The sequence below is a fragment of the Semicossyphus pulcher genome, unplaced genomic scaffold (genome assembly GCF_022749685.1).
Source record: "Semicossyphus pulcher isolate SPU_LCO1_2020_fin unplaced genomic scaffold, fSemPul1.0.p SCAF_12, whole genome shotgun sequence".
NCBI lineage: Eukaryota > Metazoa > Chordata > Actinopteri > Labriformes > Labridae > Semicossyphus > Semicossyphus pulcher.
In genome coordinates this window covers 16,326,366-16,342,256 of record NW_027211626.1, presented here as the reverse complement: position 1 = coordinate 16,342,256, position 15,891 = coordinate 16,326,366, and the positions used below count along the sequence as shown (strand labels likewise).

The 15,891-nt window shown below is 42.6% G+C and overlaps 1 protein-coding gene across 3 annotated transcripts in view; it reads left to right on the top strand.

The window, feature by feature from the left end:
- The window catches only part of ugp2b (UDP-glucose pyrophosphorylase 2b), a 42,894-nt gene extending 27,472 nt beyond the window's left edge, over window positions 1–15,422 (top strand). For all 3 annotated transcript variants that reach the window (XM_069658252.1, XM_069658253.1, XM_069658251.1), the window contains exons 5-10: window positions 166–299; window positions 5,381–5,678; window positions 5,801–5,998; window positions 10,825–11,067; window positions 11,257–11,361; window positions 13,354–15,422. In XM_069658252.1, coding sequence (XP_069514353.1) covers window positions 166–299; window positions 5,381–5,678; window positions 5,801–5,998; window positions 10,825–11,067; window positions 11,257–11,361; window positions 13,354–13,461 — 1,086 coding nt within the window. In that variant the 3' untranslated portion in view covers window positions 13,462–15,422. The remainder of the gene's footprint in view (window positions 1–165; window positions 300–5,380; window positions 5,679–5,800; window positions 5,999–10,824; window positions 11,068–11,256; window positions 11,362–13,353) is intronic.
- Window positions 15,423–15,891: the final 469 nt, after the last annotated feature.

The window sequence follows — 15,891 nt, the reverse complement described above, 5'->3', positions numbered from 1 at the left end:
TCCTACAAAACCTCAAGATGTGCAAAAATGTTTATTCAGATCCTTGGCATTTCAATCAATTTGCATTTTGCAAGCAGCTGCTGCTCGGTGTCTTCCCTGCATAAATAATGCCAAAGTTCACTGGCATTTATATAGTGTGTGTGTTTGTTTTTTAATACCCTGCAGCACCTGAACAAGACGTACAACACAGACGTGCCCCTGGTCCTCATGAACTCCTTCAACACAGACGAGGACACCAAGAAGATCCTGCAGAAGTACACACACCACCGCGTCAAGATACACACCTTTAACCAGAGCAGGTGAGACACTAATAACATGCTCATGGAAATAACATGATTTTTTTTTACCTACACGGGCCCAAATGGTCCCTCTTATAAATCAGTATTGTTAGATTTCATAGCAGTCAGCAGTATTGAACCCAAATATAAAGCCTCAACTAGGCTTCCTATTAAAATGAACTGATCCATATTCAGTACCTGGTTAGCCAGTGAGCTGTCTCTCTGTGTATGGCTACTAGAGAAGTCAGGAAGCCTTTAATATTGAATGTGTGGGCGTCTCTGATTGGTTAGTCAGGTGGAGCCTGCTTTTTACTGTGTCTCTTGAATTATTTAGAGCCCTTGTATGGTTCATGTGTCAGACGGAGGGCCGCACCAAGCAGCTTTTGGACATTAGTAGCAGCAGCGAGGTGGTTGGGGGAGGTTAATGTAGCCGCTCTGTAACTGCAGAGAGAATGTCCGGGATTTTTATAGTAAAAAATATAAATTAAAATAAAAGTCAAACGATTGAGGGGCACTCAGACTGGCCACTTGCTGAGTTTGGTGAGGGAATCATGTCAGTGCAGGGTCAGGTGTGTGTGTGTGTGATTGCACCTGATTAGGACCAGGTGTGGGGAGCCTATATATGCCCTCGGGCTCCAGTGCTCTGTGCTGACTCATTATCTCACCTTCAGAGGTAGTGAGAGGTTCTCTGTAGCACCTTTCCCACTGGTCAAAAAACCCGCTAACACCCGGCTTTATGCTTAGTGGGAAAGGCTTTTTAGACCCGGGTCAAATGACTCGGCTCCGATCGGCATTGATGGGAACACAAATTCAATAAAGACCTAACCATCGTAGCATCTTCACTGTTTACTGACCCTGTTTCGGGCACGTTTGTGATGTAGGATGGTGATGCAGCAGAAAAGAGACTGAAAGCAGTATAGTCCACTGGCAATGGGAAAAGAAGACCTATAAGCAGGTCTTCCCGGGTCTGAAAAACCCTGCGTTAGGTGGGAAAGGGGTATTAGAGTGTAGTTTGTTGGTGCTGGTATAGGTCTTTTCTAAACTTAGACTTTTGTTTCCCTTAAAGCCTTGCCAGGCCGCCTTTGTGTTATTGTTAGGTAGTGTTTCCTTGGGCTCCCTGAGAGGTTATTCTTGAGTCGGATGCTTGGCAGCGGTGGTTTAGTTTCAACCTATCGTAGCATTTTTTAGTGAAAGGAGCTTGTTGTTTTGTAGCTTGTCATTATTTTGGTATTTCCCTTTCCCTTCCAATCACTTGCAATTGTTGTGGTTAAAGATAACTTTAAGAACTGCAGTGGCGTCCTACTTCCCATCATCCTGACAGCCAATGTGTCAGATTTTTATCGTCTGTAAAACTTTATCTCAACACAGTTCCTGCAAAGAGCCTCAAAAATAGAGTAAATATTAAATGCAAATCCAGCTACACTGTCTCCTTTTATGACCTTACAAAAATAAACTACAGAAGCAGCTGAAATAACCATGATGTATGCAAAATGACAGATTTTTAGGGAAGCAAGATTAAAATGATCACGAGGCGCTGGTTTAGCCCGGTCAGTAGAGCAACATATACAGGCCGTTCTCGCTGCATTGGCTGCTAGTTTGACTCCGACCTTGGCCCTTTGGTGCATGTCGTCACCACTCTCTCTTCCCCACATTTCCTGTCTCTTCACAATCCTATCAACAAAGGCAAAATGCCCAAAAAATAATCTTTAAAAACATGAAAATGATTAACCACAATCAGAGGGTGAGAACGGGCTGAAAAAAGTAGCCCCTTGTACCGTACCTTTCGGAGGAGGCATGAGGAAAAAGGAAAATTCACTGCTGAGATTACAGCTCAACTTTTACTGATACTGATGTAATCACTGTTCCTTCTGAGGAAGAACATTTTGTTTTTCCACTCTTGGATCAAATATTTAAGAGACTTGAAGTTGGAGATGACATGAAACCTTTGAAGTGTATGAGCTTATATCAAAACCATTCATCTGAAACATCTTCCCAGAGTTAGCTGGAATTAAACCTCATTTAAAAACGACTCAGCTCCTCTCACCTGACCAGCTCATCTGCGCTCTGAGATATGCTCCAACTGCCAAAAAACGCAGCCAGCTCCCACTCGGTGCCGTTCCTCACTACGAGGGTTGTTAACTCACCCTGACGCAGATCCTTCTTAGAAACCTTTGATCAGTTTAATGCATGAAGCGATGATGGCTCGGGCTCTCTGGCTTGTTGCCTCATCTGCCGTGTTGAAAAAAAGTTTACCTCCTGATGGTGGTGTTTGAAGTCCTGAAGCGATAAGAAAAGAAGAAATTTACATGTCACCTGGCGTGCTACTGAGCTGCTGAGTGTCCATGGCTTCACCTCAGGTGTCTGTTTTCTCTCTGTGCTGTTTCATGTGCGAGTGTGAGATTCACAGCTCTGGAGTTCAGTGAGTTCATCTGTTTCAGTGTAGAACTACATACTTCTACATACATGCTCAAGCTGCATCGACTCTCTGATGGGTTCTCCTTTTAAATATTCAGTAAATGTTTTGGTAATCCATTAATCAGTTTGAGTTTTTGGATTTTAGCACCTTGAATATGAATGTTTTCTGGCTTCTTTAATCCTCCATGACATTAAACTGTTTGGGTTGGGGGCAAAGCAAGACATTAAGGACATCACGCAGAACTTTAACACTTTTATAATGATGAGCATTTGTGTCTCAACTCAACTTATTTATAGAGCACTTTAAAACAACAGAGTTGGCCAAAGTGCTGTACATACATAAAAACACAAAACAGTTAAAACAATAGAAGAAAACAATAAAAGCCAGAATCTCAAACTGAGTTGAAAGCCAAAGAGAAAAAACAGATTTAAAAACAGGAAGTGAGTTGACCTGCCTATTGTGCAAGGGCAGCAGCTAAAAAGGCTCTGCCCCCTCTCGACTTCCTCTTCGTCTTTGGGACGACTAACAATAACTGATCTGCTGACCTGAGGGAGCGTACGGCCGAAGCAGGTCAGACAGATACTGAGGGGCAAGACCATGAAAACATTTAAGAGAAGAATTTTAAAATCAATCCGAAAACGAACCGAGAGCCAATGAATGGATGCTAAAACCGGGGTGATGTGCTCTCGTTTTTTGGTACCAGTTAAAAGTCGAGCAGCAGCATTTTGAACCAGCTGTAGTCGAGTGAGTGACTTCTGGCTAAGACCAACATAAAGTGCATTGCAGTAATCTAAACGAGCTGTGATAAAAGCATGGATTAAAATCTCGAAGTGATGCCGGGACAAAAAAGGCTTAACTTTGGACAGTTGTTTCAGCTGAAATAAGCTGGACTTGACCACTGAATTGATCTGTGCGTCAAGTTTAAGATCACTGTCCAGTCTTACACCCAGGTTTGTTGCTGTTGGTGTCAAATATTGACTTAAAGTAATTTTTCATCACTTTCAAGCAACAACTTACCAATGATTTGAGAAAAGGATTGTTAGTTGCAGCCCTTCATATTAGTTGTTACAGATTTTATTGAACAAAATGAACCGGAGAAACTTCAAAGAGGCTCAAAACTAAGTGAAACTCAAGTATTGAAGATTTAGTGGCAGCTCGGGGCCTTTGAAAGTGTGTTGCAATCAGGAATACCATCATACTTGGATAATTAATATATTTTCTTGTTTTGGTTTTACCCCTCCCAGCATTCCTCCCTTGGTTCAGACTCAACGCTCTCTCATTGGTAAAGTTTTCGGCCAAAGTAGGCAGCTGTTTATAATGAAAAGCCCAAATAAACCCTGACAGCCACCAGCTCTGCACCAGATGGCAGAGCCTATTTCCTTCAGTAGTTGGCTGAGCCCAAAACTAGAGCTAAAAGGAGAGGGAATGTTGGACCTAAGCACTCCGAATAAAGGCTAATGTTGTTTGCTGTCTTCTGGATGTGTTATAGACAACTGTTTGCTGGCATGTTTGCCATAATAACTGTATATGGTTATGATATATCATTGTTATATTTAGGTGCTTTTCGAACTAGGAACCTTTTGAGGAACTCTGTGCATTTCGATAGCAGAAACCTGGGTCTAAATTAAGTTCTGGGGTAATTGATTTACCCCCTGAAAAGTCCCTGCTCAAGGGGTAGTACTTTCCAAAGGTCCAGGAACTTTCAGGGCGGGGCCTGCAGTGCGGACCTGATTGGTCGAGTACTCGCAGGATTTTATTTCACCCGCCATGTTTAAAAGACTGCAGCTGCTTCAAGATTGTTTATCACCGTGCTTTGAGATGGATGCTAACAGGCTAACTGTAGTGTTGCACAAATGATGATACCGGCCCGTTCGTCGCGTTTTATGGCGTCATCTTTGTTGTAAGGCCTTCATCTTCTCCGTACCGCCACCTATTGGACTGGCGGTGTAGTGCAGTTACTTTAATTGCTTCTCCATACGTCATTGGCCTGATTTAGATCCTCTTCCCGGGACTTTAGGCCGCTGTGGAAATGCACAGGAATAATTCAGTTCCTTGAAGAGAAGTTCCTGGAACTAAAAGTTCCTGTTACTTTTGGTCGAAAAGCACCTTTTTTTGTGCTGTCCAAGCTGGCTAAAAAGTTAAAGAAATACATTTAAATATTGGTTTTGTCTACTCTAAACCTGTTTTATAGTTTAAAAAGACGAGTTTTTAGCTGTTTATGAAACGGACTGAAATTTAGACTGATGCCTCTGAGCTGCCAAAGCAAACCAAAACATCAGCGACAAGACTGATTATTTCTGTATAGTTATTTTTTATGCCTATAACCGCTGGCGGGGGAAGGTGTCAGATGAGGCAGTTAACTTAAAGTTGCCATATCAGCCTTTTTTCTGTGTTTTACACGGAAAAATTCACAGCTGTTGATGGGTTTGAATGTTAAAAGAAAGCGGGATGAGATTTTTTGTTGAAAAACCCTTACACGTGTACAGGACAAGATCAGCACACAGGGGGCGCCAAAATCAACACAAACAGAAAGTTACTCACTGGAGCTTTAAAAATAGTAGCATGAGCAAGATACAGAAATTAATCATTTAATAAATGATGATATTGAGTTATCATCTGACTGTATTATGAACCAATAATCTCTAACGCATGATGGCTGATCTAATTGTTGTTTTCCTCTGTCCAGGTACCCTCGCATCAACAAAGAGTCCCTCCTCCCCGTGTCCACAAACCTGAGCATGAACGGGCAGAGCGCTGAAGGCTGGTACCCTCCGGGACACGGTGACATTTACGCCAGCTTCTACAACTCGGGCCTGTTGGACCAGCTGATCGCGCAGGGCAAAGAGTACATCTTTGTGTCCAACATCGATAACCTGGGAGCCACCGTGGACCTCCACATCCTGCACCACCTGGTCAGCCAGCCCAACGGGAAACGCTGCGAGTTCATCATGGAGGTGACGGACAAGACACGCGCCGACGTCAAGGTATGACTTATATAAAACAAGTGTTGGCTGGGAATTTCACACTATGACAATGTTAGCATAGTTTACTTGCACATGGATGTTTTTGATTTCTTCCATGTTCCATGTTTGTTTGTGATTTTCAGGGTGGCACGCTGATCCAATATGAAGGAAAGCTGCGTCTGCTGGAGATCGCCCAGGTCCCAAAGTCCCACGTGGACGAATTCAAATCAGTGTCGAAGTTTAAGATCTTCAACACCAACAACCTGTGGCTCTCGCTGGCTGCCATCAAGAGGCTGCAGGAACAGAAGGCAATGGACCTGGAGATCATAGTCAACCCCAAGGTGAGCAAAGACGGGAACCATTTAAAAACCAGTTTGAACCATCTCTAAATACGGGGTAGTCGTTAAATCATGGTGCCACATTTTAATATTAGTTTTCTTCCAGCTTGAGTTATTATTATTCTGCTGAGATGAAGGAAAGAGAAACACAGAGTTTCTGAAGTGTGTGAAGGTTTGCTGTTGATTCAGGTGAGCTCAGGATAACTAGTAATGGTCTGAGATTAGAGGATATTGACCTCAGACGTAATGTCTAAAGAGCCAGACAGAATTGTTACCATTTAAGGACAGATATGAAAAACTATGGCTTACAGTAACTACTGATGATGGTATCCATCACATACTGGTATGTTACTCGTGGCAACATTACAGCCTCCATCAGAGCAATTCTGTATACAGCAGAATCAATCCTCTTGTACTGTACAGATGTTTTCATACTGAGGCGCACGTCCTCTTCAACCCTCCAGCTACATGACGCAAAGATACTGCATGAGGTCAAAGGGACGGCTTCTTAAGAATGATTTATTTTTGCTCGGCCCGCTCATCACCGGGGCCAGAGGTTACAGCAGCTGCAGTGGCTGTAAAACACATCTTATGCATGGACCTTTGGGGCAGACATAACTCACTTAATTCTAATCACACAGACATAATACAGTCATTGCTTGATTCAGTGGGACGTGTCCTTCCTCTGGATATCTTTAACTCCGATGTGCATCATAAATAAAACCCTATAAATCCACTTAGAAAACATAGAGGAAACATGCTCCTTGTAACTGCAGGTCTTTCCTGAGAAATATCACGTTTTCAATATTTCTGCAGGATTAGGGTCGGTCGATGGGGTTTGTCACTGCTACCCTCATTGAAGGCAGGGTTTTTATCTGATGCTTGGGAAACTGCAGTGACATCATCCTTAGTCCGACCAAAACTGGGACCGCAAGGCTGGCTATTCATAATGAAAGGTTTATGCCATGCAAGCCACGATTCTCGCCGACCAATCTGTGGTCTGCAATATAATTAACACCTGTTTAGTTCGGCTCAGCTCACTTGGAACCACAACGCAAAAAAAGTACCATCAACCAAAAACTATCCACAACTTTTGTCAATGAAAACACAAATCAGGATGCTTCCAAGAGGAAACACATTTAAATATGGGATTTTTACCCCCATATTTTGAGAACTGTACTGTATCATTTTTGTGTCTCAGTCATGCGTCTATATTTGTATTCTGTAAACATAAGCTACTCTTAGGTCAGTCAGATCAGTCTCCTGAACTGTGCCATCTCCAAAGATCCCTTTCTGCTTCATTCCCTTCCAATAAATTATGGAGCCCATCAGCGTGAAAGGATTCATAAATGTCCTGTAAATGTGCCCCGCTGTTGGATTATGGCCGTAAAGCCTCGAGGGAGAACCAATCCAAAGACAAACCTTACCAGGACGTGTGTGAGTGTGAAAATGACGCTGAGATGAAACAGTTCACTTCTCATAACGAGCCACCAGCCTCCCTGTGTCGTATCATCTGTCCTGTTTAATCGCCTGTCGTGTAAGGAAACACGCTGTGGTGAGCAGAGCAGAGAGATGTCTGCGCCACCTCCTCTGAATACGTGATACCTCGCTGGAAGCCGAGGAGACCCACATTTTACAGCCTCCCCGCGGTTCTGCCGTCCTGCACGGCTCCACTCGCTGAGCTGTTCGCCGTCACGCGAGGCTGTTTTGCATACAAAGGAGAGAAAAGGGGCTTCAAAGTAATCCAGTTTTCTGGCCACCTCTCGGGTGGCTCACCTGCCCCACTTGGACTCCAGTTTCAGCTGTGTGTTTGCGTGTGTGGGATGGCACAAGAGAGACAAAGACGAACGTTAAAGTTTAAATTCCCTCACAGATATTTAAATTAAAATAACGCTTAAAATTGTATCTTCGATTTTAAGATTTTACGAAGCTGTGTCTCGCTCTGCTTTGCTTGCTGAGCTCGTTCGTGCCGCTCTCACACACATTTGCATCCACTTAATCTCTTTTTAATGAAGAACAGAGTTGTTCAAAGCAATTAAAAGGAAAGTGAGGCAGCAAAAATTGAGCTGCTTGAATTAACATGAAGTAAAGGTTTGAGTAAACGCCTTATCACCATTTTTCTGATATGGATTGGCATGATTTGCTCGAGCATCATATTTAGGCCCCATATGCTCTCTGCACATGTTTATCCTTTGTTGCCCTCCCCAGCTCTCTGTGACAGAGCGGCCCTGTTAAAGCAGTGCAGCAAACACATCTGACTTGATGTGACTTGATGCTTGTCCTCACTCAGAGGCATGACACTCCGCCTCTGCTCTCCCCTCCTGCAGCGGAGGAGCACCGCCTCGGGGTATGCAAATCAGCACCCAGTGTAATAAATTCCGAGCTGTGCCTGATTATTGCTTTTCCTTGCCTATAGATGTAATTTTCCAGCCCTGGGCTACAGAATCTCACACCGTGACATAGCAGGCGTTATGTAACCGGTGATAACAGTGTGGCTTTACATAAGTGTGTGGTCCTATCTAGGTAAGAGTGCGACACCTGCAGAGTCAAAGGAGCCTGTTACTGAAACAGACAACTGTGGCTCCGCTCTGTTTAAACTGTGAGCACTGGTGTTTCAAAGAGGCACTTAAGATAAAAGCCTCCATGAGGTGGTGGATGTTACATAACTCCCTCTGATAGATACACCTGAGGCCTGTGACCTCTTATTACTTGTTGCTATATCACCTGTGAAACCTTCAGAGTCTAATTTTAGCTCATTACAGTCGCCTCTGTGGTTTGAGGACACATTATTTTACTTTAAGAGGAGTCTGCAGGCATGCTGGCAGCTTCACGAGGCTGCACTGAGACATAGTGGTGCACTTTGCTAACATGTTAATGTTTCCCATGTTCACCATCCTCGTCCTTATAAAGTACTCTATCTATCTAGTTAAGCTTGTTAAATGGTCTGTACTTATACAGCCCTGTTTTAGTCTTCTGACCCCTCAAAGTGCTTTTACACTACATGTCACAGTCACACACAGGCAGAGGCCTAAGTGCCAGTCTTCAATCAGTATATAGTATATGCACATTGATACACGATGGGAGTCATTTGGGGTGCAAGGACACTTCGAAATGTGACTCTAGCAGTCACCCCAACCTTCCGATTGAAAGACGACCGACTCTACCGCTGAGCCACAGCCGCTGCATGCTTGCATTTGCGAAAAGCACTAAACTTGAGCTGAGGCTGATGGGAACTTCCTTAGTCTTGCGGGTATTTGGCCTGACTAATCAGAAGTTTCACCTGATGATGGCACTAGATGAAAGGTCAAGCGTTATTAGGATTTATCCTCTAGGCCTACATGTTAATAAGTTAAATCTGGATCAGAGTGATCCGAATTTGGAAATCCCATTTTTTGCCCTGGTTTTTCAAAGTAACACCGGATTGGATCAACCTGATCCAGATAAAGACTTAAGACTAAAGAATCCAGATTACCAGCACTCTAAATGGGACTACATACTACAAACTTTGTCCACAGGGGGCACCAAAACCCGCACACAATGAAAGTTCCTCACAGACCATCCATCCATTATCTGTACCGCTTATCCTGTTCAGGGTCGCGGGGGGCTGGAGCCTATCCCAGCTGTCATTGGGCGAAGAAAGGGGTACACCCTGGACTGGTCGCCAGTCAATCACAGGGCCGACACAAAGAGACAGACAACCTTTCGCACTCACACCCACACCTACGGGCAATTTCGAGTCACCAATTAACCTTACAAGCATGTCTTTGGACTGTGGGAGGAAGCCAGAGACCCTGGAGGGAACCCACGCATGCACGAGGAGAACATGCAGACTCCGCACAGAAAGGCCCACCTTGCCCGAACCGGGGTTTGAACCAGTGACCTTCTAGCTGTGAGGCAACAGCGCCAACTCCCTCACAGACCAAATCCTTTATATTTTTTTACAACCCTAATATCAACTGTTGTTAAAAGTTTTATCACACTTTGTTCCTCTATCCACCCCTCAGCTAGGATCAGGATAATCCTAATTTTTTAACATAAAACTGGGGTTTTTATCAAGATAAAACTGGATTACCTGATCAAATCTGATTTCAGTATCCTTTTTTTTTTCTTTTGAACAACCTGTTCTCATTATTTTTTCCAATCCAATAGCCATAATCCGGTCAGATCACTTTTAATAAACTCGGCCCAGGGGTGCTGGTTTAGCTCGTTGGTGGAGCAGGAGCCACACATACGGAGGTAACAGGCTGCGACGCAACGGCCGCAGACTTGACTCCTGCCCTCGGCCCTTTGCCATCCCCCACTCTCTTTTCTCCCAATATTTTCTGTCTGTCTTCAGCTTTCCTATCAATAAAGGCTAAAATGGCCCAAGTGATAAAAAAAAAAATGCGCCCAGAGGATCACAAATGTTCAAACTTTCCTGGCAGTCCATCCAATAAAAGTTGAGGTATTTCAGTGAAGTAGTAGACCAACAGACAGACATTGTAATCCCTACAGCCGTGCAGCATGGCTGTAATTCCTTGCTAATGTAATTGAAACTGTAAACACTGCTGCCAGATAATCCAAAAATGTAGACTATTAAGAGAAACAACATGATTTATTGTTTTCTGATATGTTTTAGATGTTTATTCTGGAAATTGATGTTGAAGTTGTGGGTTGTTTTGGTTCATTGTTGTTCATCATGAGTTGAGAAATGTGCAGAAGAAGACAGCACAATAACTTCCTCTTCCTTATATCCAAAACAAGCAGGTAAAAATAATTCAAAGAATCAAATTACCATCCGCAATAACCAGAACGCCCTCTCTCTCCTCTCCTCTGCTGTTTGTCATCAGACGCTTGACGGAGGACAGAACGTCATCCAGCTGGAGACGGCCGTCGGCGCCGCCATCAAGTGCTTCGATAACGCCCTGGGCATCAACGTACCTCGTAGCCGCTTCCTGCCTGTTAAGACCACGTCAGACCTGCTGCTGGTCATGTCCAACCTGTACAGCCTGGATGCCGGCTCGCTCACCATGAGCCCCAAGAGAGAGTTCCCAACGACGCCACACGTTAAGCTGGGCAGCTCCTTCACCAAGGTAACTATAGTAACCCTGGTTATTTTGATCTGTATGGGAAGTTCTGTGCTGATTTATGTGGCCCTTCTTCAAAACGATAGGCTTAATTATAACTACTAACAGGTTAAACTTCTGGGCCTTTGTTAGTATCGCTGGAGTATTTACTCTCTTAACTGGAGATGAAAATTTGTCATGTCGGTCTGTGTTCAGGTTCAGGAGTATTTGACTCGCTTCGAGAGCATCCCCGACATGCTGGAGCTCGACCACCTGACTGTGTCTGGAGACGTCACCCTCGGGAAAAATGTTTCGCTCAAGGTAAAATTCTTCACTCTAATTAAGTTTTACTGAATAATAGATGAAGACCAGGCCCCCTAAATCACTGGAAACTTTCATGTGAAATAGTGTCGTGGTTTTAAAGGTTTCAAAGGCTTAAATTACTCTCAGAAAAGAAAAGTAAATTTATATTAGCTTTGATGTTGTTGAGCGTGATAACCCAGAAAGAGCATTGCATTATTTATTCTGATGCCCACACTGATGGCACATTGTGCTCAAAGTGCAATGTGGGTATTAAAACAGGTCAGAAACTCTAAATACGTCTAATATTAATCTGTGAAGGTTCTCAGTCATCCGGGTCATAGTAATTCGAAGCTTAATCCATCCGAAAGGCTTCTTCAGTTCCAAACTGACCGGTGGACAGGGCTAGAAATATAAGCCTCCGTAGGTCATTAGTATGCTAATAGATGTGTAATCAGGGGTGAGTCGTTAGCCTAATGGCAACAAGCCTGTGCTAACGACACCCTTTTGGATTAAGCTTTGAAGTGTCTTATATTCAGTTCTTAAGTTTCCATATTCATGCGTGTGGTAGAGATGACAAGTGGAGAGACTCCAGAAAGATTGTTTAATGCTGAGAGATTATAATGTAGAAAATTGTACTTAAAGCTCCCTAGAGGAACTTTCGCTTTGTGTTGATTTTGGCGCCCCCTGTGGACAAAGCCGTACCTCTTATCTCTCTGCTGATTTTGTCCTGTACATGTTTAAGTGGTGTTTTTTAACAAACCATCTCAACCTGCTTCTTTAACAGTCACATGTATCACTCACTTTAAAATGTTGTCCTGGAAAATGTAAACAAAGGCAGCGAGCAGTTAATCTCTTCGTCTGACACCTACCCCCCCACCAGCAGTTTTTGGCATTAAAAATAACTATATAGAAATAATCGATCTTGTTGCTGATGGTCTGGTTTGCTTTTGTAGCTCATATAGAGTCACCAGAATTAATTTCAGTCTGTTTCATAACCAGCGAAAAACTCCTCACAGGAGCTTTAAGTAAAAATATTGTGAGTTTTATAAAAATGTACTTGAATATAAAAAGTAAGTCACACACAGTATTCCCTGAGTGCATTATATTTTAATGAAGGGGAGATTAAATGTTATGAAAATGATCATTTAATATAAAACTACTTTAGAATTGAATAAAAGCATCAGCCTTAAAAATAAATTGCAGTATCTGATCAATTCTTTTTATTTATTTTTATTTAAGGCTGTAACGTCTCACTAGAATTTAAAGAGACAAAAATCTTTCAATTACAGTCATAAATAATTAATAAGAAATAAGAAAAACTGCTATTAAATGAGGCCATTAGTAAACCACCTAAATTAAATAACCTGTCACTTAAACTGCCGTATAAACAATCACCAAGGCAGACAACAATGAGATGTCTAACAATACAAACTCCTCATTTCCTCTGATATTACTGTGTTAGCTTCCTTTTCCCAGAGCCTCGATCAATGGGGAGATTTGTCAGAAACTGCTAAATAAATAAAAAACTCACTGAAGTTAGAAGTCAAGGATCCAACATGAGAATGTGTACAGTATATGTTCTCAAGAGTGTCAGCCAAGTGCACAGCGTCATAGATTTCTCCGGAGCTCTGCAGACACAGCAGCAGCTTCCTCTCTGCTGATAGATCATGTTTATTTGTTCCAGTCTCACACAGTTTGTCAGGAGATTTTCATGTGACTCTTGTTTTGTCATGGATCAGACTCGACATGTAGCACCGTAAAATACTTGAGAGAATAAATGTATTTTTTACAGTACAAAGAGTAATACTTTCACCCCTGGTTATAATAAGGGTGTAAAAAGGACGTAATAGAGGCTTTCAGTGTTGACGTCTTTGAGAGTAAGTGGCCCTGCTGGCAGGTGGCTGTCATTGATTTATTGCTTTAATTAAATCCTGGTGTGAAAGTGCCTCGCTGTTGTCCTTTGTCTCTCTGACAAACATAAACTCACATCATCGCTCTTCCTCCTCGCAGGGCACGGTCATCATCATCGCCAACCACGGAGATCGGATTGATATTCCAGCCGGCTCCATGCTGGAAAACAAAATCGTATCTGGCAACCTCCGCATCATGGACCACTAACGCCTTTATACAAACCCCCCGCACACACACACATACACACCCTCATCATGTGACCTCTTGTTGTCTTTATCCCAGTCATGTGACCTGTTTGTCATGTTTCCCCGATGCTAACAGATTGTGAAAGGAAGTGGCTGTCCCCTGAGGGCTGTGTGTGATTGCATGTGCAGTTTCTCTCTGCAGATGATGCTTGGGAGTGCTTGTAGCTGGGATATAGTGCCCTCTACAGGCTGATTATGATAGGATATAAACATATAATAGTATTATTAATGAGCTTCTCATAGCTGTCACTTCAAACATAGACCTATATCCATGTTAAGATATTATTTTGATTCTTTCTTTGTAGTGATTTAGTTTCTTAGAAAATCAAATCTGCCAAAATCGACACAAAAATAGAGAATCTGTCATAAGATTGATGATGTTTATAGGGATGCTAATAGGGCAACACAATCATGTTCACCCTCAGCGTGCTCTTTCAACACTGCTAATGCAATCACACAGTGTACTTACATAGACAGGTAAATGTGTTTTCTGAAGTAGTGTAAAGAGTTGAGACCTTTTATTTCAAGCACAAACATCGTACATGGTTCTGCAACCCAGCTGTGACAGGATATGTCAAACTTAAAGAAATGATGTGCTTTCATGTTTTGGTCATTTATCTGGCATCTATACCTGGGGCTGGAGCCTTTCCCAGCTCACAGGTAATCCAAACATAATAGTTACTTATCTAGCAGACCCAGAGCAGCATTGAAATCCAACATTCATTCTGCTGTTAGTTCTGCTTTTGGTCCCGCCATCTTACGACTCTTTCGCAGCTTAATGCTACATGCTAATGCTAATGTTTAGCAGCTTGTTGTTTACTTAAAGTGCATTTCCACATTTTTTAATTTGCACATAAAAAACAGAGAGAAAATTTCCCCCAAAATATTGCAAAACATTTTATGCTAATCGGATGCTAATAAATGATTAAAGGCCTGATAAACATCCATTTAACTTCCAATGAGGAGACGTATGTGAACTTGTTGAGCCCCCTTCTGTTATGTTTTATGCCAGGTGAGTAGAGAATTAGTGCCAGTAGTAAACGGAGACTTGTGTTGGTCATGTGGTTCTTGGCAGGTGGCTGATTACTTCACTGATCAGACGTTAAAAGGCTGAGATGAAGTCCAGTGATAACTTGTTAATATGTGTGAAACCTTCCTCACACTAGATCTGTTAACTATTGCTAATATAAAAATTTTGAAAAGAGGAGCTATACAACATACAAACATGAGTTTGTAGAACCATGCAGAAAAGTTCTAAGTAAAGTTTGTGGGAAAAAAAAAACTTGTTCGACTGTAACTTATAAAACGACATAAAAGAGCGTAGAACATACCTCCTTTGGGTGCATTTAAAACTTAAGTGTCCGGGGAGTTTGTGCCATTAAGGAGAAATGAGGCTCATGTGATGCCTGAACCCTCTCTGTCTCTGACCTTTATATTTGTTAATAAACACTCTACTGATCCATATCCAGACACAATCACACCATGAAATCAAATGTAATGATTGACAATGATATCATTAATAAGTGAAGGCCTTTATTTGTGATGCAGATGATGACAAGTATCAACAGTTTTGTGCATTATTTTTGTTTTTATCCTGTATGTTTGCTCACATCGTGACCTTAATGTCGTATGAGACCTCATGCCTCCATTATGTCTCCTCTGTCGCCTCTGTCCATCCCGCTCTCAGCATAAACTCCCAACACACAGCAAGGTGGCAGGTGCATTCTTTGGTTTACACACACAAACAACTCAGACATTTTTAAAACATGTACTCAAAGTTTCAGTGTGAGAATACTTGAGATGGGTCCACGTGCGGACCAGAAGCCTGAAAGCAATAAGTGTTGATCTGTGACAGTGATGAGGTCTCAGCCCAGCCCAGTTCTGCCCCCTCAGAGCTGAATAAAGTGCAATATGAAATACTGAGCATGTGTCTTCTGTTGTGTCTGTGCACCCACAATCAACCCACAATAACCCAATAACAGGGAATATCAAGTCCTTAGAATATTCCGTGATTATAGGTGGGACCATTGTCCAATTAAGGGAGTTAAATTAGAAGTATGATGGTTTGAACTCAGGTGTTAATGAGGCCAGAGTAAAAACACCACTTTGAGGCAGAATACACTGCTGCATCAGGTCATAACTGGCTCACTGCCGACCCCTGAGTTTAGAAAATACCCACTGGTTTAGGCCCTTGGTGAGAGCTGCAGTTGTAATAGGTGTTTTTCCCAAACCAGCCACAAGGGGCAACAATGAGCCAATTCAAAATGTAGAACAAAGACTCAAAGGGGAAATGTGTGCTTTATCTTAATGCCTATGTAAATAGAGGCTCTTTCAGTCTGTGTGCTATAAATCCCTTCATCTGACACCGACCCGGCGGCAGGGGTAAAGGGCA